This window comes from Paroedura picta, chromosome 1, assembly GCF_049243985.1.
Source record: "Paroedura picta isolate Pp20150507F chromosome 1, Ppicta_v3.0, whole genome shotgun sequence".
Taxonomy (NCBI): domain Eukaryota; kingdom Metazoa; phylum Chordata; class Lepidosauria; order Squamata; family Gekkonidae; genus Paroedura; species Paroedura picta.
The window spans coordinates 30,557,858-30,583,862 of NC_135369.1; the positions used below are offsets into that span (position 1 = coordinate 30,557,858).

Consider the following 26,005-nt stretch of genomic DNA (forward strand, 5'->3'; position numbering starts at 1 on the left):
ATGGTGCCGATGGATAGACTGGCCAGCCAAAACAGCCCCAGAAAGGGCCCCCTTTCCCACCTCCAGTGGAAGGAGGAATTTCTGGCACTAGGCCTAGCCGTGGCCACTGAACAACTCACTGCTAGTGGGACCTGGCTACTGTGCTGTATGACTCACGGTGTGATGTTTGCCTCTTGGCCAGACTTCTCCAGAGAAAGGCTGCTGAGAGGAGGGAAATGAAAGACGGGGGGGGGCAGCTAAAGGTAGGTGGGCTGGTGGTTCAGGAGAAGGAAAAGATGGGAAGCTGTAGAGCCTGGCAGGGGCAGAGAAAGAGAAAATAATGTGGGGTGTAGGACTACAGGGGAGAACAATGCCCTTTCAGTCATTGTATTCCCCCCACTTGTATATGTATAAAACCAACCCAATTCTCATCTCTCCTTTCCCATCTCCTCTCTTTGGGGTTGCACTGATTGTTGACTGTACATTTCTCAGGGCAGGGATCTTGAATCCTTCCCCTCCCCCAATTTTATTAGATGGTGCTATAGTAATAAATGAAAAACTACACTGGTTGACAGAAAGGGGTGGTTTGGTCATGTTTTGTCTCCAACCATTAAAGGCGAGCCAGTAAACAAAACAGACTAGCAAAGTTGTTGGACCTCAGTCAGGAGACCACATGCAGGCTTTGAGTTCAGGATCTGGAATCACGGGCTGCAAGAGTCTTGAGATGCGGGGCTGGAAGAGACCTTTGCCTAAGGAAGCTGCTGCTGGTCTGAGTAGGCAATCAATACTGGGCTGGATTCACCAGGTTTGCGCAAGGGTATAAAATGCCTCCATAAGTTTGATGTATCTGAGGAGGAGGAGCCCTGCAAAGTGCTACGGCCAACTTTTCCTTATGTGTCTGTTTCAAGTTGCATGGATGATATCCTGAAAGGGTACTTGTGGTTGCTCTGAAAGATAGGGTCTTAATAAGACGCTAGGTTGATTTGATGAATAGCATCATAGCTCTTGACCCGAGGGCTCTCAGATGAAATGACAGCTGTGGGCAACTTGATGCCTCTCACATGTGACACTTCTCCACAAAGATCATTTTAAAAAGATATTAAATTTATTCATTCATTCATTCATTGCCCACCACTCTCCATGAACTCAAGGCGGGTTACAAGTCATATAAATCCCGTAAAATCCTTACCCCATAAAACCTCCCCATAAAATAAACAGGACCCCGATGGCGTTATATTTTAATGTCGGAAAATCCAGTGTACTGTGCTGTATGCTGTAAGAATGAATGAATGGGTTGAATTTAGCTAGTTCTTTCGACTCATGCTTACCCAGTTTCCTGGCTTACTGTTGGCCCTGGCCCCTAGGGCTCCTGTCAATGCAAGTCCTATGATCCCCATTGCAGTATCTGGGGGATGGGATGGGAAGTTGTCATTTCACCAGCAGAAAAGCCAGTTGGGTCCAGTCCAATGTTATTGTTTTGTGCTATGTGAGTGGATATATTTGTATGTGGGATGCAGCCATTAATCGGATGAAAAAGTGTCTGTGATTTAATCAGGCAATACACTTTATTTATTTATTTATTACAATTTAAGTAGTTGCACAAGCTTCCATTGACAGAAGTATTCCCGTTCATGCCTGCATAGGAGGAAGTCCCTCTTCTGAGTCGGTGTATGCTGAGGCATGTAGAAGAAGTGTGATACTCTAGTTCAGATAGTCCAACTCGCTTTTTAAAAGGAAGGGCAGCATTTTTAAAAGGGCACCAGACATTTCAAAAGGCAATGGGTGTTGCTCCCTCCCAGTGGGCCCTATCGTACCATCCATATGCACAGGGAGAATGTTGCTGATCACCATAGGGAGAAACAGTTGCCACAATAATGGTCAAGCTTCAGAGAAGAGGGCAGCTCTACCAGTCATAAACACAGTGCCTGCCTTGCCGATGTTGAATGCTACTTTCAAAGTGAATCATAGAATAATAGAGTTGGAAGGGCCTCCTGGGTCATCTAGTCCAACCCCCTGCACCATGCAGGACACTCACATCCCAATTGCTCATCTACTGTAACTTGCCACCCTCTTGAACCTTCACAGAATCAGCCTCTCTGTCAGATGGCTATCTAGCCTCTGTAAAAAAATTTCCAAAGATGGAGAACTCACCACCTCCAAAAGTGATTTCATCTTATCCCAGTGTGTTGGTTTTGTTGTGTTGAGAGCTTCAGAAAATGACTGACTCAAATGGGGATCCATGAGCTTTCCATATCTTCATGGGATGCAGTGTGATGGCTGCAAAAATACACTCACGTGCTTAAGAGTGAGCCTCACTTATAAGTGCAGTATCTTTCCCTGAATCCTTTATGACTGAACTCTTCCAGTTTAAACAAATGGCATTGTGTGCCTTCCCTTTAATTTCTAATTTCAGCACTAGCTGATTAATTCTGAGCATAGCCCCCTTTTTCCCTGTGTCAGTAGAGGCAGGATTGTTTCAAGGTAGATCATAGGTATTGTCTTCACCTCTAGCCCCTCCCTGCCCCATACAAACATTTAACTAAGTTGCAGGCAGCTTATTTGAAAAGTCAAGCTATAATTGGAGTGTTCAGAATTAACATGTGCACACGCACGTACCACTGCTTGGAACCTGGTGGAAAATATTAACTTCCTTCCTTTGGGCTGGGGTTGAACAAGAAGTCATGTGGACAGGGAGAGAGAGAGATGACTTGTTGAGTTCAGGTGGGCAGGATAAAATCCTTCCCCCTGCCAAAGGAAATTGTGACATTCTTGCATAAGGATGAGCTTTATCTTAAACTGGACAAGATGTAGTGTCCCAAAGCTTACAGATGCCGTTGCAGGAGGGGGTTATGTTGCTGGTTCCTGGATCACCCGGTTCCCGGTTTCAAGATTTGTTCATATCTCACCTGATTCACAAATTATTTATCTTGGATAACTAGTGTAAGACACAGGGCTGCCAGTGAAATGGCAGTTCTGTGTTGAATTATCCCCTTCCTACACCTTGACATGAGATACAATTTGCCCCAGGTCCTGCTGCAGAGTGTTTCCCTTCTCCCATCAGAGGAAGTCAACCACGTAGAGCAGGAGCAGTAAAACGCCACAGCATGGGGGGTGTTGGGGGTAAGATAAACTGCAAATTAAGGACAAGAAGGCTGGTGCTTACTTAACACATGGTTGCCAGTTTTGGTGGCAGCTGTGTATTTTTAAAATTGTTTTTGTTCCTATATTTCATTATAAGATGCTAAAGGCAGTGTTAAAATCCAAAATATCGCACTGAATTCAAACAAGCAGCAGTAAGGCAATGTGAAACAACAGTAAAAGGTAAAGGTATCCCCTGTGCAAGCACCGAGTCATGTCTGACCCTTGGGGTGATGCCCTCTATCGTTTTCATGGCAGACTCAATACGAGGTGGTTTGCCAGTGCCTTCCCCAGTCATTACCATTTACCCCCCAGCAAGCTGGGTACTCATTTTACCGACCTCGGAAGGATGGAAGGCTGAGTCAACCTTGAGCCGGCTGCTGGGTTCGAACTCCCAGCCTCATGGGCAGAGCTTTCAGACAGCATGTCTGCTGCCTTACCACTCTGCGCCACATGAGGCTCTGAAACAACAGTAGAAGCAGCAATAAATCATCATAAGCCAACAAAATGGTCAAAGCAGCTAAAGCCCAAAGTAACATTAGAAATGAAACCAACAGAAACCAATAAATAACACATAGAGTGCAGTTCATTTCACAGTATGATTTTCACAAATATCTGAAAATGAAGCAGGGCAGGTGTTGTCAGGCTTAGGTCTGGACAGGTATCTGTGTTTGTGCCTTAAGTTACAAGGGAGTTATCACTGTGTCGTGTTTCTCCTTTCCCAAAGGAGGCTGGTGGGTGGGGGGAGACCATCAAGGAAGTGAAGGATAAAGATATCCTTTGGAGAGCCAAGTAGTTGAATAGTTAGCAAGCCGGGCTAGGAGGATTCAGGAGATCTGTGTTCTCACTCAGCCATGAAGCCCACTGGGCAATCTTGGACCAATGTTTCTTAACCTCATCTGCTTCATAGGATAAAATGGAGGGTGTGGGAACCCTGAGCTCCTTGGACGAAGGGTGGGATAAACAGTGAGAATGGAAGAGAGATTTGTTTGGGTTTTTATACCCTGCTTTGTTTCTTAATGGGACCCAAAGAGTCTTCAATGTCATTCTTCCCACCTCCGTTTTCCTCTCGTAATGATAAACTGTCTAGGTTCAGCTCAGAAAATCTGAGCGGCCCCAAGGTCATCTAGCACAGGGGTAGCCAACCTGTGGTCCTCCAGATGTTCATGGACTACAATTCCCATGAGCCCCTGCCAGCGAATGCTGGCAGGGGCTCGTGGGAATTGTAGTCCATGAACATCTGGAGGACCACAGGTTGACTATCCTTGATCTAGCAGATTTCCATGGAGGAGTGGAGATTTAAACCCAGGTCTTCCAAACCCTAGTCTAACCACTGCACTACGCTTGCTCTGGATGGAAGAAGCTCTCCCTTTCCCCCTCTAACTATTAATGATGGCACACATTTTAATAGTTTTGTGAGAGCCTTTCAAAGACCTTTATGTAAGGTGATCATCAGGTCTCTTTGGTGTGAATGATGCACCCTTCTTGCCTTAGCCATAGTGGTCTCCACTGCCCTGGTGTTTATACCCATTTGGACCATGGGACGCTATTACAGAATGGCAGCAAGAGGATAATTGTGCTCCTAGGCGTGGTTATCTGTAGGCCTGTAACAGTTTTCCCTAACCTTTATCCAAGAGCAGTCCAGAGAGCCTAGCTTAGCTCCAGCTCGTCCGAACTTGGTCGGCCACAATTGATTACTTGAACTGGGAGACCATCAAGGAAGACTTGGGTTGCTACGCGATGGAAGGCAACGGTCAACCTCCTTTGCTCATCTCTTGCCTTGAACATGGTTGGGGTTGCCATGAATTTCTTGTAACTTTGACAGCACAGTATTCATTCATTTTGTCCAAGCGCTTCAAGGTAACATGCATGTTCTTCCCGTTGAGGTAGGCTAGGCTGGGAGGGAATGACTGGTTCAAGGTTGCCAAGTGAGCTTTAGTATTAAGCGGGGACTTGAATCCAGATCCCCACTGTCTGGCCTTCTGAATCAGGGATGGCTAAACTGCGGGGCTCTCTGCATACGCCATTGCAGGGGTGGTCAAACTGCGGCCCTCCAGATGTCCATGGACTACAATTCCCATGAGCCCCTGCCAGCGTTCGCTACTGGTAGACCTGTCACTAGCCCTACTGGTAGACCTGTCACCTGCATTCACTGGACATCTGGAGGGCCACAGTTTGGCTACCCCTGCCCCATCAGGCTGGCTTTCTCTTAAATGGGTTTAAAACAATGTAACTGATACGGAAATGGTATGTTTTCCCCTCAAAGGATGCAGTGCAGCGAAGTAGGATTTTAAAAGACCGGAGATGCTGCCTTTTAATTATATATAATCTCCTAAATCTATTGTATTGTATATATATCCTGTGTTAATTCTAGAAAAAGCAGCTGCTGATAAGCGGTAGCCCAAAATATGGAAGCTGCTTTTTATAGAAACTGAAGGTTTCTGCAGTAAGATAAATAAGATGCTGATGGGCTGGGTGTGGTATAAATAATAAAGAGATAAGGAGACTAACCAGAGCTAAGAATAGTTTGTGCTGAGCATCCTGTCTTAATTTGACTCTTCCTTTTAAATGCTCACTCCCTCTAGAGGTGAGATGGGGGAAAAACATGAGGACAGAAGGAATGCTGCGGGCGTGTGGCGGGGAGGGGGGGGGGATCTCTGTGACTGACCCTGAAAGTGTTCTGGAAGCAAAAAAGAGTATTTTAGAGGACGTCTTTTTATAATCTGCAGCTGGACAGATAAAATGTTACAGCTGACTTGAGATCCAGAGAGGCATGCTCGATTCTTCCCCGCAATTAGCTTGGATCTCGCAGATCTGTCCTGCCAAGAGCAGGGCTGCCTCCCTGTTCACAGAGCCTTTGCCTGACACCAAGGGGAAATGCTGCCCTCAGCGAAACGGATCCTGATATCGTGACCAGAAGCTCTCACTCACTGACATAGTTATCCACCTGCTTGGATCTGGATCTCAGAAATGCTCAAGTGTGGATTAAAGTGATCGTGGCAACCTCCTCTCTTGAAATCAGGGCTGAACCCCTCCGACAGAAATGCACTTTTGCTTCAATCCTCAAAAAGACTGTCGGTGTCTAGGAAAATGATTTCCTGCTTCTTTTTCTTTTCTTTTTTTTTTAACGTGATACTTGTGATCTTGTTAAAGATATGGCCATTTCCCCCTCCTCTCCCGGGTGGCGTTTCTGATCTATCCCGGCTTTAATAGCGACTGTTTACTATCAGGCAGTACGCATGTGCGCCCAACTCGTTTTGACCAGTGCAAAATGAATGGCCGAGTGAGTCATCCCATTTCCTGGTGGACGTGTTTCTAATGTCTTATAAGCCTTCTCTCTGCACCCGCACCAGCACCACCGTTGTCTGTCTTTGCAGGCAGTCAGAGCAATTAATCATAATACTGCCATCTGAAAATTCGGTCTCTTCCACTCCAGAACTCACAGCCGTTTATGAAAATGGCTGGCATTTTTTGTAATATGGCCCTATGAGCACTCTGTGCCTCTCCCTCAGGAATAAGTTCAGACTCTGCAATCAGGATAAAATCTATTGTATTATAATTAGCAAGCATCATCAATTGATCTGCATCTTCCGGCTGTCACCCTTGGTGTGCTGCTGTAGGTGAGGGGTTTTAATTCTATTCCGGATGTTCATAGATCTCAGAATTCTTGTTAATTCCCAAAGCTCAGAGGTGTTTTGGGCCAAGGCAGCCCAGCATTTCTGTGACATCAGAGCAGGCAGAACAGGGGCAGCTAGAACCATTGGTTACTCTCCTGAGCCCACTGTGACATCAGAGCATGGCAGCCAATGGTAATGAGAGAGAAAGAGAAGCAGAGGAGGAGAAAGCAAACATGCAAAGAGAAGTTCTGATTGCTTGAAAGGGTGGCTCCAGAACCTAGCCCTACTGGTAGACCTGTCACCTGCCTCATCCTGCAGAACTGGGGCAGAACAATCCACTAGTTCTAACAAAGTCCCCATTAACACGTTTAGCTGTTTTGTGAGTGGGAATTATACTCCTCTTTGTATAAAACTGCCCCCCCCCAGGCCTTTTTGCATTATTTATGGAAAATATCCCATTTCCTCCAGGAGCAGTGGGTTGCACAGATTGGGAGGGGAGCCTGCAAGGAGGTGGCTCTGGCCCCACTGAGATGTCACAAGCATCTCTATGATTGGCACAAGGCTGGCTAGTTGTCACGCTTGCACATGTGCTCTGTTCCATTCCCCCACACTGCTGCCAGTGTGAGATTGTGAGCTCTTTAACAATCTGCTTCCAAGATCTAGACCAGTGGTCCCCAACCTTTATTAGGCTGGGGACCGGCAGGGCTTCGGACCGCGCCTGCGGGGACCGCGCCCGCGCGGGCCACGCCCACGCTTCTGGCCGCGCCCGCGGGCCATGCCCGCGTATCGAGCCGCGCCCGGAAGCCGCGCCCGCGAGCCACGCCCGCAGATAGGGCCGCACCCGCGGATCGGGCCGCGCGGGCGCAGCCCGGTCCCGATTCCTTCTCCCCGCCCTCCCGCAGTAAGTAGCTTCCCGGGCCGCAAGCTTGCGGCCTGGGAAGTTTTTTACTGCGGGGGGGGCGGGGAGAGGGAGCTGCGGCCCGGCGCCATGGCCCTCGCGGCCCGGCGCCGGGCCGCGGCCCGCAGGTTGGGGACCACTGATCTAGACTTTGAAAGACCTGATGGTGGTGGATATGACAGGAACTCACAAAGGTGCCTTATGCTTCAGCAAACCCTTCATTTATCTAGGTCAGTGTTGTCTTCTCTGACTGACAATAGGGTTTCATATCGACTGCTAACTTAATCTTTAGCGGAGATGCCAGGAATTGAACCTGGGACCCTCTGCATGTAATATAGATGTCCTACCACGGAACCACAGCCAACAGCAAGGGGGAAAAGAGAGAGGGTGTGTCGGATTGCCCATGGTTGTGGACTGCAGGGGGAAGGAGCCTTGTAGATCACCAAGTGGCATAATTTATTCTCTGGGTTGCCTGGGTGAGTGGTCTGCCTCCAGGACTGGCCTCTGGGTCCCTTCTAGCTACATGTTCCCAGGAAGGCATGCCAAGGCTGAGCTGGGCTTCCTCTTTCTTCTGAGTTGGCCTTGCTCATTTTTAAGCTAAAAACCAGATCGTTTCTTTCTTTGTCTGTTCTAAATAAAACTGGATATTTCAGGCTGTCGTATCCGGCCCCAGCTGTCAGGCAGATGCCCACGACTCACCCAGCCCTGGCCGGCAATTTCAGCACCTCCGCCCGGGCCTTTCGTTCACGCTGTTGCATCTCACTCTCTGTCTCTCCCGCAGGTATCAGTCAGAGCCGGATCTCCCACTGGCTGTTGCAGCAGGGATCAGACCTGAGCGAGCAAAAGAAAAGGGCCTTTTACCGATGGTACCAGCTCGAGAAGACAAACCCCGGTAAACAAACCAAAATCCAGACATGCCTCCCGGTTCCCCCCAAACCAAGTCTTGTGTCCGGCAGCTGTGAGTCTTGTCGGCCCGCTTCATTGTGCGTTGGTTGGTCCGGGGATGTGGGCCAAGTTCATCCTTGGGAAGGGATGGTTGGCGGGATGAGGAGAGATTGCAGTGGACAATGGAAAGGATGAGGCCAGCCTACAGAAGGGGCTGCATTTTACAATAATTGTTTTGAAACAGAGGAAATGTCATAATAGTGTTAGTGCGGCACCAGTTGCCTGGGGGCTGAATGGTCATCCAAGTTAAGCAGTGCACACCCTGTGTTCGTACCTGAGTCCGATTGAAAGGAGCAGAGCAACATCAAGTGGGCTGAATAGCATTCTCAGGTAACTTGTTTAACAGTCAGCAGGTGGCGCTATTCCTTTGTTTCACACTGGCCCAAAGGGTGTGGTTTAAAGAACAGTGCCCCTTGCAGGAGAAGGAGAAAGAGGTAGGTATTTCCTCTGGATAATGTGGTTCTACTCAGAGTACTGGCTACTGTCCAGCTATTTCCGTTGTATAGCTTTTTGCTTTTGCTTTTTGTTTTGTTTTGAAAGGGATGAATCTTTGGCAGTAGTATGTGCAAAAAGGATTTAGGAGACTTGGCGGATCATACATTGGACACGAGTCAGCAGTGTGACTCGGTGGCTAAAGAGGCAAACGGGATTTTGGGCTGTATCAAATGGGATATCGTGTCCAGATCACGGGAGGTGATGGTACCACTTTACTCTGCTCTGGTTCAGCCTCACTTGGAGTACTGTGTTCAGTTTTGGGCACTACAGATGAATTTAGACGTGCCGTCTTGGTGCACCACAGTAGAGGAGGGTAGGAGCAAGTCTTCTCCTCCTCTGTCAGGTGATGGGAATAAAGTTGGGGGGGCAGGAAGCCTTGGTGGGCTGGCAGTGGAGGCTGGGAGCAGTTTGGGGCTTGCTGATGTTGTTTTCATTGTTGAGGGCGAAGGAAACCTTGGTGGAACTAGCCGTGGTGGGCAGGATCCTTGGCCCCTGTGCAGTTCCCAGCCTCTGTCTCAGCCTGGTGGTGGTGAGATAAGCTGGTAGATTTGCCTAGATCTGGCCCCTTGCTCCCAGCAAAAGAAAATGCGACCCTCCGGTTGAATGGGGGAGGGAGGGGATTGGATATACCGAGCAATCCATCTTGTATTGTTGTTTTTATGGGGATTTATTGTTTTATTATATGAGCCTCTTGTGGCGCAGAGTGGTAAGGCAGCCATCTGACAGCTTTGCCCATAAGGCTGGGAATTCAATCCCAGCAGCCGGCTCAAGGTTGACTCAGCCTTCCATCCTTCCGAGGTCGGTAAAATGAGTACCCAGCTTGCTGGGGGGTAAACGGTAATGACTGGGGAAGGCACTGGCAAACCACCCCGTATTGAGTCTGCCATGAAAACGCTAGAGGGCGTCACCCCAAGGGTCAGACATGACTCGGTGCTTGCACAGGGGATACCTTTACCTTTACCTTTATTGTTTTATTGTTTAAATTGTATGAACCGCTGCGAGGCCGTTGGATGAGCGACAGTAGACAGACAGACAGACATGTGCAGGCAGGGGAGAAGACTTAGAGGTCAGAGACTAGGCAGCTGGAACTGGAACGGGGGAGAAGCACAGAAGGTTGGGAAGCATGTGGGGCCTGCTGGGGGTGAGAGGGGGGAAGCCTCAGCTAGCTCAGCAGTAGAGGCTGGGAGATATACTGGGCCTGATAACAGCGATGAAAGAACATAAAGGTCAGAGGAGGAAGAGAATCCCCCTCACCAGCATCACAGGTCTTCACTTGTCATATAGATGTTTGTCTAATCCTCATCCTGGGCTGTCTTTAAAGCTCCCAGCAGCCCTTCTGAGTAGTGTAAGCTTTGGGCTCAGACCTGAGCATTGGTAGACACTAGGGTCACCCTGAGAAATCTCAGCCTGCCCACACTGTGACATCAAAAGTATTAATTCATTAGGGCTGGCTCGATTGGTCTGGCTGGCAAAAAGGTTGCCCACCAGCGCGAGAGGATGAGTGAGCAAGTCACCTTGGCAGCGCTCTCCGTCTCTTTATTGGAGCTGTAGCAGATTCAAGCAGGCTCAGATACTCCTTTGGCTTGAGGCGTGGGGTGCTGACAGTCTAGTTGGTGAAGAAGAAGGAGAAGAGTTGGTTCTTATATGCTGCTTTTCCCTACCCGAAGGAGGCACAAAGTGGCTTACAGTCGCCTTCCCTTTCCTCTCCCCACAACAGACACCCTGTGAGGTGGGTGAGGCTGAGAGAGCCCTGATATTCCTGCTCGGTCAGAACAGTTTTATCAGTGCTGTGGAGAGCCCAAGGTCATCCAGCTGGCTGCATATAGGGGAATGCAGAATCGAACCCAGCATGCCAGATTAGAAGTCCACACTCCTAATCACTACACCAAACTGGCGAAGGGGATAACAGCATTGGGGAATTCTCTTTTTGACCACCACCCCCTTTTCTGGGATGCATTTGATCCCAGATCCTGAGGAAGATCTCCTCAAGCCAGGTTCCCTCTGAGCTCCACAAGTTGCAAGACAAGCCGCACTCCCAGCCGACTGGCACATGTGAGGGAACGAGGAAGTAAAATGCTCAGGTGGCAGAAAGGACTGCAGGTGGAGAGGCTGTGGCTCAGTGGTAGTGCGTCTGCTTGGCATGCGGGAGGTCCCAGGTTCAGCCCCTGAGGGCATCTCCGGTTACGAAGGCCCAGCTGAGAGGTGATATGAAAGACCTCTTCCTGGGGTCCTGGAGGGACACTGCCTGCCTGAAGAGACAATACTGACCTTGGTGGGCCCAGGTTCTGATCCATAGAATCATAGAATCATAGAGTTGGAAGGGGCCATACAGGCCATCTAGTCCAACCCCCTGCTCAACACAGGATTAGCCCTAAGCATCCTAAAGCATCCAAGAAAAGTGTGTATCCAACCTTTGCTTGAAGATTGCCAGTGAGGGGGAGCTCACCACCTCCTTAGGCAGCCTATTCCACTGCTGAACTACTCTGACTGAGAATTTTTTTTCCTGATATCTAGCCTATATCGTTGTACTTGAATCCACTGGAAGGCAGCTTCATGTGTGGAGTGCTCTCGTGTATTTTATGCTCCACGCAGCTAGAAAGCCAGCACAGCAAGCCAAGTGTGGAGGGTGCTACTGATTTTCTGATTGCATGGGATTTTAAAAAGGAAACCGGAATTCCAAACTTGGATCTGCCACTGGCAATTCAAGTGGTGCCGTCCATTCTGGCCCCTCAGAATTCTTCCACCTCATCCTCCTGCAGGTGTAAATCAGACCGGAGTCCGCCCGGCTAGAAAAAGTTCTTTTCAGGGCCTGGGAGGAAATTAATTGCATTCTCATATTCTTGGCCCAAAGCGTAGAACTAATCAACCTGCCAGCGCTGTGTGGGTGTGATGGTGATTTTATTTAAAGTGCAAAACGATCCCAGCAAAACCCTTTGAATTTAAGAGAGTTCAGGTTTACTCAGTTTTGGAGAATTTACCGTACATTGTCCATTGACCCATTGTCCACAAAGACGAGAAACATACCTTTTAAAAAAGGAAGCTCATATGTTCAGGATGCTGAATTTTATGCCTCAGTCTTTCCGATGCCTTCAGCACCACATTTTTACTGTCACTCTTGTTCTGCTGGGAGATAGAATTGTATTGGCTGTGTCATTGATTTTGTCGCTGATTGGGTTTTCTTTGCTTGTTTGTTTTGCTTTCTGTTTATCTCTGTTTTTATTGATTATTGTCTTGCTGTTTCAACTAGGTCTGTTGGAAACTTCCTCAAAAGCAAAAAAAAAAAAAAAAGCATTCAGATTAGTGTGGGGTTTAAATCTCTTTGACGAAATACGGCAGGCCTTCAGGGCCGTTTCCCTACCCGAAAGAGAACAAGGAACTCTGTTGCATGGCTGTCCCAGCACCCAGTCAGTTGGTCTCTCTTCCCAGCAGTCACTGGGAGGTTGAGATGTGCTGGAACATCTAAATCTTCAGTGGTCTAGGTAGTCAACCTGCAAATGCTGGCAGGGGCTCATGGGAATTGTAATCCATGGACATCTGGAGGACCACAGGTTGACTACCCCTGGTCTAGGTCACTCATCCTAAAAGTCTGCAGCTTCCAGGACAAGAGGAACAGTGTGCAACCACGCCCTCCCCTCCCGCTGCACACCAAGTAATCAATGGGAAATTCCTCCTCAGAATTAGAACCAGAAGCTTCTTTGGGCAGGCAATCCTGCCTCAGGGTAATTACCACGGGGCGGTCCCACATCACGACAATTTATGTTTGCACCTCTGTCTTGAAGGTTCAGGAACATAACATGAAGGTAATATAGTGGGCATTGAATGCCACTCCAGAGAGAATTGATTACCCTAGCCCCTGGGAAATGCACGGGCAGGCTTCCAGGAGAAAGGAGTTTCATGGTAGTGGGGCCGTCGCTGAGAGCTCTGCTCTGCCTGCAGATGTGACGTATAGATGGTGACATCAGTTTGGGTGTGCCGGTCATCACTTTAAGGTGGCTTTGCCCTGATAGTCATCAAGCGTTGGACCCAAGCCTTCGGGTGAGGAAGGGATGCAAGCTAACTCCTCAGCTGTTTGCAGGGACACTGCTGACCCTGAGCTGAGGGTGGGGTAGGGAAAGAATCTTTCACATTCTGAAAACACTCCTGTCAATAAGTGATCTACATGAAAGCAAACTCTTGGTAGAAAAAAATGTATAGATTTCCCCCTCTCTCCTTTTATCTCAAAAAGCATCTATTAATAATTACAGAATTGCTTTGCTTCTGCTACCTAGATACTAAGCAGTGCAGAAATTCATTCTCCTTGCAGGCTCCTTTGAAGTTGAGTTTGAAGAGGTCTCCCAAGAATTGGTCTCTTGCTGGACATCAGTTGGTGGCTTCCATTCCCACATGGGTATCACTTCAGCCTCACCAATTACAACCGGGACCAAGACTCTTAATTAACCTGGGGCTCTTTGAGTACCGCATCTGCCTGGGTTTTTCCCTCTGGTTAAGGCACCAGGCCCACAAGCCCAGGTCCCTTGGCCAAAGTCCTTCAGCAACTGCATTTTGTTGCTCTACCCTCGCCACAGGTGAAACTTTCAGGCCAGGGCTCACACCTAGAGACCCAAGCCACCCACTTTCTTCACCGTGCACTCCTTAGGGAGGTGGGAAGCCACCCTCTGCCCTACGTCCCCTACCTCAGGAAGGAGGATGAAGGCTGGCCATTTCCCCTCCATGCATCTAAATCTCCCTGTGGGCCTGCTTTGCTTAGCCCTCCTGCCTGCAGTTCAGCCGCTGTCTTTCTTGGGTCCGCCCTGGGCCTCCCCCTTCCCTCTCTCTGCCTTTCGGGGCTGGATAGTGTGATTTTGGGACACTGTGCCTATCTTGGGGAGCTTGTTCTTCCTTGAAGGAAACCCTGACTCTATTTCAGAGGAGCCTTCCAGGTTAACTGCTTCATATCTGTAACACCCCAAGTGCAATTAGGAGATATGAAGCTGCTTTGCCCTGACTCAGATCATTAACCCATCTGCCTGCTGGGAATTTGTACATGAAAAGCATGTGCTCCGCAAGTATCAAATTATAGCTTAGAACACGTTATTTGCAAAAGTAGCGGTTTTGCAAAATATGTCCCTCAGATCAGATTACCCAGGGTTTGTTCTCCCCCGCCCCCAATTTAGTTTAATGCGGATTGTAGTCATTGCCTTTGAAAGCTTTTTAGCTATTGGTTGCAAGAGCTCCAGTTTAATGATGCTGAAATGAAATCTTCCTAGCCATTGGCTCAGCAGTCGAGGTGTTGTGGAACATTTAGGAACATTCCAACTTCTCAGGAAAGAAAACGTAAATAAAATGCCTACCTGCTGGCTGCAGGAATCATGATGGGCCGGAAGCAGGAAGGGGATGCAGAAAGGGAGAAGAGAGCATTCTCGAGACTGTTTTTACAAATGGGTGGCGTGCATATATGGTAGCCTTGTGAATGGATCGTGGGTCTAGTATGAATGAAGCTGTGGGAGGGAATGAATGCATTACGGGCTCAAGAAGCGAGGAAAAATGTCTTTGAATGTTCACAGGTCTCAGCTTGTCAGGAGTGTGTCTGTGTGGGTAGATGTGAAATATGAGTCAGTTACTTGGGATCTCCTTTCTCCGTCTGACCGTTGATAGTGGCATATCCTTCTGCACTTTCGGCAGTTGCTATACATAGGGATAATTGTGTAAACAGGAATGGGGGAGACACCCCAGAGGGCTAATGGCACGCCTGTCCTTAACCCGGGCCAGGGCTTTTTCGGTCCTGGCCCCAACCTGGTGAAATGAGCTCCCGGAAAAGCTGAGGGCCCTGACAGAGCTGTCTCAGTTCCGCAGGGCCTGTAAAACAGAGCTCTTCTGCCAGGTCTTTGGTTGAGGCTGGGTTCCAGCTAGGGCCCCTCCTCTGGCCAATGCTATTCCACTCTGCGATCCTGTACCTGTGATGGCTGACTGTAGTTTGGGGAAGGATTGGGGATTATGCTACCGTTTTATGGGTCTTTATGAGTTTTAATGGTACTGGGGATTTATGATTGATTTTAATGGGGTTTTTAATTGTTTTCGTGTCACCTGCCACGAGTCTTCAGAGAGTGGCGGGATATAAATCTAAATCAATCAATCGATCCTGGTCCTAGAGTCTTTGCAGAGAGGACTGACATTGTCATGGCAAGCCCTTTGGGTGTCCTGGAGCGTTTTGCCTTCCCTGCCTCTCGATGTCTCTCATATGAATGGGCAGTTAGCTGGTCCCTGGGATCTGTGTCAACATGATGTTTGTGCATGGTCTTCTCTGAGCTCTGAGGAAGTGCCTTCTGGTTCAGAACTTGGTGATGTTTGTAGCAGCCCTGGTTTGACATTAGATTTAGGAGGGGGGGGGTAGATATCGGTAGGCCCGATGATAGCCAAAGGTTCCCAGAGAGGTAGCTTTTCTCAGCAATGTAGCTGTCTCGATGACAGGGTCAGCAGCACCTGTCTTCTGTCTCCTCTGTTGTTTGGGAATTTTTGTCTACTGCAGATTATCTCAATCTTAATTACAGCAGAGATAAATTCCTTTCCTACGGGGGATTGTTCCCGTGTCATCAGCAAAGCTAAGCAGAGGAGCAGAGGGCTCAATTCATTAAGAATTGCTTTATCTTCTGGGTTTTATTTTTTTCCAGGGGCCACGTTAAGCATGAGGCCAGCCCCGATCCCAGTAGAAGAACCAGAATGGAGGCAGACGCCTCCTCCAGTCACGGCTACCTCTGGGACTTTCCGGCTACGGCGGGGCAGTCGGTTCACCTGGCGAAAAGAGTGCTTGGCTGTCATGGAAAGGTATGGGACTGCCCAGGGCTTGATGAATTAAGTCTCTGGAGAGCTCTGAGTCTGACCATCTTCGAGACTGTAAAGAGACACGTCTTCCCTTGTCCTCGACACTGTCCGAACCAATGATTCTCAATCCCCTGTGAATACATTGTGGGAAGGTGACAGCATCAGTCAGTCTGGAATGCACAGTGCCTCGGAATGAGCCTTCTATCCTGCATTGAGCTGCTTGGGCAGATATGGGGGCAGAGCTAAAGCGGGTTTGTTTCCAGGTGTGGAAGGTTTCTGTTGGTGGTGAAGAGGCCCTTAAGGAGCTCCTGGAGGGAAAGTTTAGCTCGGGATCAGAAGGAGCATCACAGGTTGAATGCCATTCTGCTAAGGGCAACGCTCCCCGTGCCTGGTGCTTGGACCCCTTACGGCAAGGGTAAGACTCCCTGCACTGGGGGAAGCACCCATGTTAGCAGGACAGAGTGGCAGCATCCAAAGCAATAGACTTCCTCTGTGGGGCCTCCAGTTTTGCATCATTCCTGGGGACCCGTCTGGTCAGCTTGCTGGATGAGAGATGAGTATTGTAGGTTTAAGAATCTGTAGCCACTTGTCATTCAGTCCTCCTTCCTCTGTTGCGTGGTGGGGGGGAGGGAGGGCTGGGATATTTCCCAGTACACTTTGTCTGTCAGGAACATTTTTGGTTCTTGTTAATAGCTTCAGTAGCTCTCGTTTCCACCTGCCTCCTCCCTCCTCCTCAAAATTTCCTTTGGAATATTTACGATCTGAAGGGTACAGAGAAGCAGCAGCAGCAGCATCTCCTGCAAGTCAGTATCTATATTTAAACTGCAGACTGGGTGCGGTCCAGATCACTGCAGTGCGAGCTCCTTTGCCCTGCTTGTGGCTCTGGCATCCTCCCCCCTTGACTGGCAGGGACACCCCTGCCCTCGCCAGTCGGCTTTGCTTCTCAGAACAGCCTAACGTTCCCCGCCAGGGCTGTTGTCTTCTGCGGCGGCTTAGGCATACAGCACAGCTGTCCTCATGGGTGGTGCTTCAGCTGTAAACTAAGTTTCAGGCACGGAAGCCAATCCGCTCTCTCCCCTCAGTAGACAGTCTGATGCCACCATGTTCCGCATGCTCAGTCTGCTCGCTGGGTTTGCCACTCTTTTGCAACTGCTTAGATTTTCAAGACAGTAGCCCCGGAAGTGTGTCAGTGTGGCACCGCCTCCCTATTTAGTTGTGTGTGTTCTTTGTGCGTTAACGGAATCTGCCGCTGCATCCCCTGCACAACACCCAACAACCGTACCTTGCTGCAGAGGGCACATTTTTTTTTCAGGCAGGGCTGCCCAGTTGCCAGCAGTTCCTTCCTTTTTGCTTCCAAAGGATCAGGAGCAACTTCCTTTGTGGATTGAAAGTCAGCAGAGAGAGTGCCACAATGGCACGGTGACAGTCAGGGCAAACCCTCTATTGCAGAGCATGGTAGTGGGGTCAAAGGGAAGTCTGGATGTGCCTTCCTGGAGGCCAGGAGGAAGGGTCAGGAGATCACCGAAATCCTACTCCACCTTCCTGAGCCACTGGGAAACGTTTTGCGACTTGATCTCCACTGAGATGCTCAGCTGTCTATGGTGGCCCAGTAGGGACATCATAGATACCCTGCTTTTGTTGCCTGCAAACTTGGATCAGGGTTGTCATGCATCTTAGCAGGCCACCGTATGTGCCTAGTGAGCTACAATCATAAGTGGCACAGGCCAGACTTAAACCAGAATCTCTGCAATAGACACAATTATCTTGTGTGTCCTATTTTCCCTAATGGAGGAGTTTAAAGAGTGGAGGGTAGATATCCCCCTACACACACACACACACACACTCCTAAATTGTTGTCCCAGTTAGTTTTGCGAAAGGCCGCTGCCTCACTTGTCCTCTGTCCACTCTAGCACAGCCTTAGGAAGGAAAAAGAAATCTAGGATGCCCACAGGTGCCAGGACAGGAGCCTAGCGCTCCTCTGTCTGAAGAGTTCAGCAAATTCCCATCCTGTGGGAAACCTGCCACAGTGGCTAAACCTCTTCACCTCGGTTTATATGTGGACAAAGGAAGAATTTGGGGTGAACGGTAATAACAATACTTGGTCTTTACACAGCACTAGAATATGTTTGCATACGTCGGCTTACTGTTGCAGTCCTAGTAAGGTAGGAAAGTATTGCAGCTGTGGGGGGAGGCTTGAGGCTCAGAGAGAGGTTTGCCTAAAGCTGCCCACAGAATCCATAGCAGAACAGTTATTGCTCAGACTTTTATCCCTCCCATCCTCCAGGGGGCAGCATACACAATTCTCCCTCCCTTTCATTCTCACAGCAGCCCTGTGATGTAGGTTAGGCTGAAAGAGCTGGGCTAAGATTACACACAGGGCGATCCAAAGCAGAGTTACATCTTACTAATCCACTTGACGGCAGTGGATTTAGAAAGGTGTAACTCTGCTCAGGATTGCACTGCCAGTGAGTTTCATGGCAGAGGGCGGATTGGAACCCAGACCTTCCAAGACCTCAGCACATCGTGAATTGTTACATTGCACTGGGTTTGCTGGAGTTTGAATCTGGTACTTCCTCTTGACCTAAGGAGATGCTAGGCGGTGATATTTTGTATCTACAGGGCTGCTTCAAAAGGATTTCTATTTTCACGTCAACATCATAAGGTGAAGATCTGCTCCTCTCCCCCCAGCCCAGCCACGGTTTTCTGACCGCCCTGCAGAAAGACTTGACTCCCTCTTTGTAAACAACAGGATGTCCTGGCTTAATGGAAATAATGCTCCTTCTGAGCAGTATACCCCATGCACCACCAGCATGCGAGGATTAGCACAGCAGGGAGAGACATCATACAAATGCCTTTTTTGTGCCGGGGTTCCAGTAAACTATCTTTCTGGATTGCCAGCACTGGCCTATGTTGGACAACATAGAGGAAGAAGAGTGAATAGAGATGTGTGCAGGAGCATAGGTAGAATAACACTAGAAAGACTGAGAATGGCATTGCCCAGGAAGAGGGTTGGTGGGGCTGCTGGCTGCCGGTGATCACGCCTGCCTCTGTATGGACTAGAAACATGTCTGTTTTAACAAACCAAAGAGATTTTAAAAAATGAAACCGGACAGATTCTGCATAGAATTTTGCCCGTGCATAATTGATGGTCTTGGCATGGGGCACAGCTCACGTCATCTGAGATAAAGGAAGCTCTGCCCAATGGCAACCTTTTGTCCAGGGAGAGGAGATTATCGCTCTAGAGCCATAACCCAAGGTGTGCTTTCTTGCCGCTCTGCTCGCATTATCCCTGATGGTGCAGATTTTTCCGAGTCGGCAATATTTCTAGGCCTCGGCAGCATCGTTGCAATGAAACTGCTTCAAGGATATTTCAGTCTTTTTACCATCCCTGCACATTCTTCCTCCCCCCCCCCGCCCCCCGGCCACTTTTCATTTTAATTCTTTCCTGTCACTCTGCACAAAAGAGATCATTTGATTCCCTCCCCTATCAGCCATTTCTGTGCTGACGGCTGCCTTTTGTCTCCGAAGGCACAAATTGCGGCTGCTGGAGGTTTATCCCAGGGCCTTTGCGATGATTCGCTTTTGTTCTTCATTTCCTTGCTTTGTGCTTTTTCAAATCGTCCGGAGCACAGCAGTCGCTGGAACGGTGTTGGCGAGTGAGGGTGACTTCCGCCTCCGTGTATCTGTGCTGTGATCTGACAGCTGCCCATGGCTTTTGAGCCCCACTCCTTCCCTGCCGTCTCCACTGTGGCTGGAATGTGGGGTCGTCTTGTTGCACTGCAGTGCTGACAAACAGTATGTTGCCAGTGAGGGACGTGAAAGGTCAGATGGGCTGCAAAGAGCTGCAGACGGTGTGGGGATTGCTATACTTTGGGATGGATAGAGGTGAGGGGGCCAGAGTTGGCACTGAGATCAGAAGGAAGCACCCCAGGGGTAAATGGATGGAGGAAGTAGCAGGAAACCTCAGAGGAACCCTGAAACAGAGGAACAGATTGACGGAGAGAAAGCGGGCTAGGAGAAAACTTCCCTTGGAGACAAGGGGCAAGAGAGGATGCATAGGTTGGATCCCATGGAAGATTTCCGTGGATGGATGAGGGTAGAATCTTGCTGATTCCACCCCACTACTTGAAAGCCTATCCTCCCTTTCAAGCTGCTTTTTGTGGGGTTTTCCTGCAGGTCAGCACTTGGAGGGGATGTTTTTGGGGTGCAATAGGAGGGTGGATGGTGGGAATGTCCATCCCCCTTCTGTCTGATGCAGATGCATGCCAGACCTGTAGAAGAAGAAGAAGAAGAGTCGGTTCTTATATGCCGCTTTTCTCTACCCGAAGGAGGCTCAAAGCGGCTTACAGTCACCTTCTCTTTCCTCTCCTCACAACAGACACCCTGTGAGGTGGGTGAGGCTGAGAGAGCCCTGATATCACTGCTTGGTCAGAACGGCTTTATCAGTGCTGGGGCGAGCCCAAGGTCACCCAGCTGGCTGCATGTGGGGAGCGCAGAATCGAACCCGGCTCGCCAGATTAGAAGTCTGCACTCCTAACCACTACACCAAGATGGCTCTCTGTAGAAAAGTAAGAGAGGTGGGAAGCAAAATGAGACCAGATGTGAGGCCACAGATGGCGTGGGGCTGACGATCACTTGTTGACTTAACTGGCCACACTTTTGGCTTCAGGCTTTGAGAGTATTCTGAACAGGTGCTGCTCAGTACACAGCGAAAAAGTTGGCCCATCTCCCTCCTCAGGGAGTTTGCATTTGTGGTGCCATGATCAGGAACTTAAGATCCACATCAACCTGTTCATTCTGTGTTGGTCAGCTCCTGCCAACATTCGATCAAATTGGGCTGGGGTATTCCCAGAGCTAATATTACGTTTGTGCCGTTGTTTTCACTAGCTGTAGTTTAGTGCCATTTCACAAGCAGGGTTAGAAGCAGGTCTGCTGCCCAGGCTTTTAACAACCATTTTGGTCCACAGTGATTCAAGTTTAGCTTTGTGGAAGCCTTCACGTTCAGCATTGTTAGCTCTGGAACGGGAGAGAGATGCAAACAAGCCTAGCGCAGGAGTCTTTGTTTTTAAACCACGGTTAGACAAATGGGTTGTCTTTCTTTTCTGGGTCTCAGTAGCACAAGAAAGTAGGCTGTATCCTGTGTTCCAACGTGATGTGTTGGTCCTCCAGAATTTCCCATGAGGCTTGGTTTGGTGAAAGGGTGGTGGTGGATGTCTTCAAAATAACTTTGTTTTGTTTCTCCGCAGCTACTTCAATGAGAATCAATATCCTGATGAAGCCAAGAGGGAAGAAATTGCAAATGCCTGTAATGCAGTGATTCAAAAGCCAGGTACAGAAAAAGGCTGGAAGGCTTTTCAGAAGGGCCTGCAAGTGGGTTTGTCCCTCCCATTTTACAGTCTCTTGTGCTCATCTGGTCACCGGCTACATTTCATTTGTATGCACTGTTTCCCAGGAAGTTGGGGAGACGAGGGGCAAGAGATCAACCTTCGCCAGTGACAGGAATAAAAGCAAACTATTCAAATATGTTTTAAGAAGGCTAGCTTGATTGGTGAAAATGGCCCCAGGAGTTTTGCGTGTGTACAGTTCACATACTCATGTGTACAGGAGCCCATGTTCTGTGTGCCAAAAGTCTCATTTCAATCCCTGCCATCTCCCATTTAAAAAAATGGTTTCAGGCAGACAGAGTTAAGTAGGACTGCCTAAGTCCTTCGTGCACCACTGCCGATCAGAGTATTCCACTAGAGGAACAGCAACCCGACACAAGCAAGTGTTCTTTGTGCGCTCCTGTATTCTACATATCTGTGGCTTAAAGCAAAAATCTGTGCTGCGCATGAGGTCCAAGTAAAAAAGATGCTCTCCAGTCACCATTGCAAAGCGTCCAAGAGCTCAGCATGCATTGGGTTTTAAGCCCCACCCATTCACCTGCATGGCCCCACCCTAGGGTGTGTTTCTTGATCCCAGTGGCTATAAAACCCCCTGAGGATCTGGTGCACATACAAGGCATGTCCCTCTATTGACTGGGCTAACAACATGCACCATGGGGGCCAGCTGCAGACAAGATAAGGTTCTCTGGGTATTTGATGGGCCCCTTGGGGCAGGAAAGCAAAACTTTTCAAAGCCTCCGGGGGGAGGCGGGATATAAATTAAATAATAGTAATAATAATAGTAATAGTAATAATAGTAATAATAAAAGTATCTGAAAATGAGCAAAAAGTGACCTTGTGGTCAGTCCAACCACAAAGGATGGTTTGTGCAACCTGGACAAGTCCCTCAGCAGTTACACAATCCAGGAGGGGTAGTTTGGAGGGGGGCAGTGGAATAGGAGTTATAAATTGCTATCCCACCCACCTTGGTGATTACATAAAGCTTATCTAGTTTTTATTATTTCTGTCTGACTGTAATAGTCCCCTTTCAAGGTGCTTGGAGCTGAATACCCTCTGTAGTACTCACTGGCAGTCTTCAAGCAAAGGTTGGATACACACTTTTCTTGGCTGCTTTAGGATGCTTTGGGCTGATCCTGCGTTGAGCAGGGGGTTGGACTAGATGGCCTGTATGGCCCCTTCCAACTCTATGATTCTATGATTCTATGAGTATGTAGGTTGGTTCTGGGCTAAACTTTCCAATGGCAGCACAGAACTTTCCTGTCTTCCTCCGCAGCCCATCCATCTCCACGAAATGCTGCTCCTGGAGGAAGGGCAGGAGGAGTGTGTGCAGTGGGAAGGAGGAATTGGTGGGAGTTGCCAGTTTAGTCTGGATTCAACTCCACATCTCTCTCTTTCGCCCCTCTGTCCTCTCAGCCGCCCAGTGAGAGAGGTTCAATTGAGAATGAGACTAGCCCAAAGTCACCCAATGAGCTTGCTGGCTCAGTGTGGGTTTGACATCCAAGCCACCTCGCCCTTGTTCTTAATATGCGTGCAAAAAATACTAGGCGTTTATTCCAGGACACATGAGATGGAAGAGCCTCGCCTTCCCCCCTCCCATAAGAGAGCAAAATAGGAAGGTTGCTTTTGCTTCTTTCAGGGAAGAAGCTGTCCGATTTGGAACGGGTGACCTCCCTCAAAGTGTACAACTGGTTTGCTAACCGGAGGAAGGAGATCAAGAGACGAGCCAATATTGGTAATGTATCAGACAGCCTTGACGAACTTCTCAGGAGGGATGGGCTGGCGTTGCATTAACGGGAATCTTTGTAAATGGACAAAAGTGAGAGACGGAAAACAATGCACTTTGGGTGCTCCTTGAGGGGAAGGGCGGGGTATTAATGAAGCAAAACAAATGCAATTCTGGGACTTGATGGGGGCCTAGAAGGCTTGGTGGAAACAGTTCTTGTGCCTTCCTTGCTCTATTTCCCAGACCACGCTGAAAGCCCATGCACACAAGTCAGGTTAGCGTTCAAGCGTCACACCAAAAGCTTGAATTTCCAAATGTGGCTTTTGAACTTTTTTTTCTGGAAATCCCTGGGTTACTTTTGGAAGTTCCTTGGCAGTTTATGAGGGACTCCCCATTAAAAGGATGGTTAATGGCAGTTCCTGGAAAGACAGGGCTTTTGAAGCTTGCAGTGCACAGCTACAGAGGGCTGAGCAAACTCTCTCAGCAGCTCATAGGACTGGCCCCGTGTGGCATGTGAGCTTGATGGTTCATCCTAGGATCCTTCCACAGTTTGCAGCAGACAAATTGCAGTGGGAAGGGTTCGCTGAAGGGGGGGGGGGCATCACAGCTGAATTACAGCACCCCCTTGGGGTTTCCAAGGCAAGAGATGGTCACGGGTCATCTGCCATTGCTTACCTGTGCAAAGCTACCCTGGACTTCTTTGTTGGCGTCCCCTCCACGTACTAACCAGTGCTGACCCTGCTTGGCTTGCAAGATTGGACGAGCCTAGGCTATCCCGAAGATAGAAAGCATTAAAGGGGGAAAGAATATTACTGCCATCAGGGAAAATACTTTCTTGCATCTTCAGGTATTTTTGGGAGATCCTTCCAGACGTTATTTGTGCCCAGTGTTGTTTGGCTGAGATGCCAGGGCAGCTTCGTGTTTGCTGACATCTCAGATCAGTGTACTTCCAAGAGGGCCTGGACTCCCAAGTTGTCCGCCTGTGTCTCCCTGTTTAGTTCTTCCCTTACACTGTTCCTCTTTATTGCACCACCTCCACCCCTGACTCCAAATTGTACTAAAAGCTGCAGTGCATGGCACACTGCTGAAGTAAAATACTTCTTATTTAAAAATCTCTAATCTGCACTCTGGGCATGTCATACAAACTAATAACAGCAATAAGCAGGGATACGGTCCTTTTGAGTGCCCAAGATTGTATGTCCTTGTCTTGAGAGAAGGGGGAAACACTTGAATCATTCAGATGTAATACAGAATAGGATGCATCATATGTAAAGTTCCCATGTTATTAATTGCAAAAATCAGTAATATCGTGTTAAAAGTGTTCTGTAGGATAAGTTTTCCTAGTGAGTGTCTTATTTCTTCCTCTGTATTTAATTGTAAATTTACAACTTAGCCATTGCTGCTGTGTCCCAAACATTCTCCAACCACCGTTTAAGCAGATTGAAAACCTACTTCTTAGCATCTGGTTAGCTCTGTAGACCATTCAAAGGGCTTTCATGTTCCGAGGAACTTCATGTTCAGAGATAGCAGCTCTCTCAGTGCCGCTTGCTTACAGTCGACATAAAAGGAAGGGTTTAGCCTCTGTGCTTGTAGCTTTTCCAAGGGTTGGGGTCCTGTAGGAAATATGATGCTGTACTAGGCGGACCAGCAGGGCTTGTTCTTTTAAATGTTTTTGTATACTTTAATTCAACTGCTAACTAGATGTGGCACTGGATCAGTGTCTTTTATAGTTGACTAGCAGGTATGCAGGGTTTCAGTCTGAATTGGGGCCATGGCCATGGCCGGGAGAGAAGTTTAACCCTTTCACTCTTAAATGGTTTCATTAAAAGAAACCACCCTTCTCGCGCACCTGTTGTTACCCTGGGAAAGGAAAAAAAAAAGACAGATACTTCAATGCCTATCTTTTTTGCCTTCCTTTTCTAATACTCATAAATCTTTGTTGGTCTTAAAGATGCGACTGGACTCTGATTTTGTTGTGCTACTTCAGACCAACACATTTGAATCTAACCATATATAGGATTTGCTTTGGTTTTCAAAAGGATTTCACTTTTCACTCCCTCACCCTTCTCTGCATGGAGTCCCATGCAATTGCTTGTTGACATTAACAAAAGGTTAGGAAGATGCAGTCACAGACATTCGATCTGTGGCTCGATATTAGATCCTCGGCTTTGCATGCAGAAATCCCCAGGTTCAACCCCTGACATCTGCACTTAACAAGGGTCAGGTGGTAGGTGATGTGAAAGGCATCTGCCTGCTACCGTAGAGACCCACTGCCAATCTGAGTGGACTATGGGTGGCCAATCTGTGGCTCTCCAGATGTCCCTGAACTACAATTCCCATGAGCCCCTGCCATGTGCGGGCAGGGGCTCATGGGAGTTGTAGTCCAGAGATATCTGGACAGCCACAGTTTGGCCACCCCTGGAGTAGACATTGGTGGAACAATGATCTGATTCAGTTCAAGGCAGCTTCATATGTTCTGCCCTAGCTAAACCCACCCTGGTAGGAACTCTGTTTTCCATTAATCCAGGGTTTTTATAAGAGAAAAGGGGAGGAGAATGGGACGACACGTTAAATTCACCCAACAAATCATGTACTCCAAGGATTCAGATTCAGAAAACCTTTTTTGCAGTGCTTTTCAAGGAGGTGGAATAAGACATGGTTAAGAGGTCAAAGATCAGTTTGCCTGTAGAAAAAGGCAACCCAAGGAATCAAGGGGCTGGAGTAACTTCCTTCCCTAGTGTTTGTTGCATTTTACTTCAGGAAATAGTTTGATGGCTTACGGATACTGTGATTTGGGTGTAGAGGGAATCATTTTCCTCCTTCTCTCATAGCTCTGGGCACCCAGTGAAATTGATGAGTAGTAGAACTTGGATCAACACAAAACAAGTTATTTCCCTCACGATATAGAACTATTTTCTGGAGGTTGCTGCACAGAGGCCCACCAAAAGGAGCTTCCAGCAGATTTGTCTAAACTGTGCAAGGCAGCCAGGTGGTTACTGGGGTCACAATATCTGAGGCACAAGCGAAG

The 26,005-nt window shown here is 48.4% G+C and overlaps 1 protein-coding gene across 7 annotated transcripts in view; it reads left to right on the forward strand.

Moving 5' to 3' along the window:
- Positions 1-26,005, forward strand: part of HMBOX1 (homeobox containing 1) — a 123,480-nt gene that overhangs the window by 77,463 nt on the left and 20,012 nt on the right. For all 7 annotated transcript variants that reach the window (XM_077331895.1, XM_077331931.1, XM_077331904.1 and 4 more), the window contains 4 exons: positions 8,414-8,524; positions 15,720-15,873; positions 21,117-21,199; positions 22,891-22,986. In XM_077331895.1, coding sequence (XP_077188010.1) covers positions 8,414-8,524; positions 15,720-15,873; positions 21,117-21,199; positions 22,891-22,986 — 444 coding nt within the window. The remainder of the gene's footprint in view (positions 1-8,413; positions 8,525-15,719; positions 15,874-21,116; positions 21,200-22,890; positions 22,987-26,005) is intronic.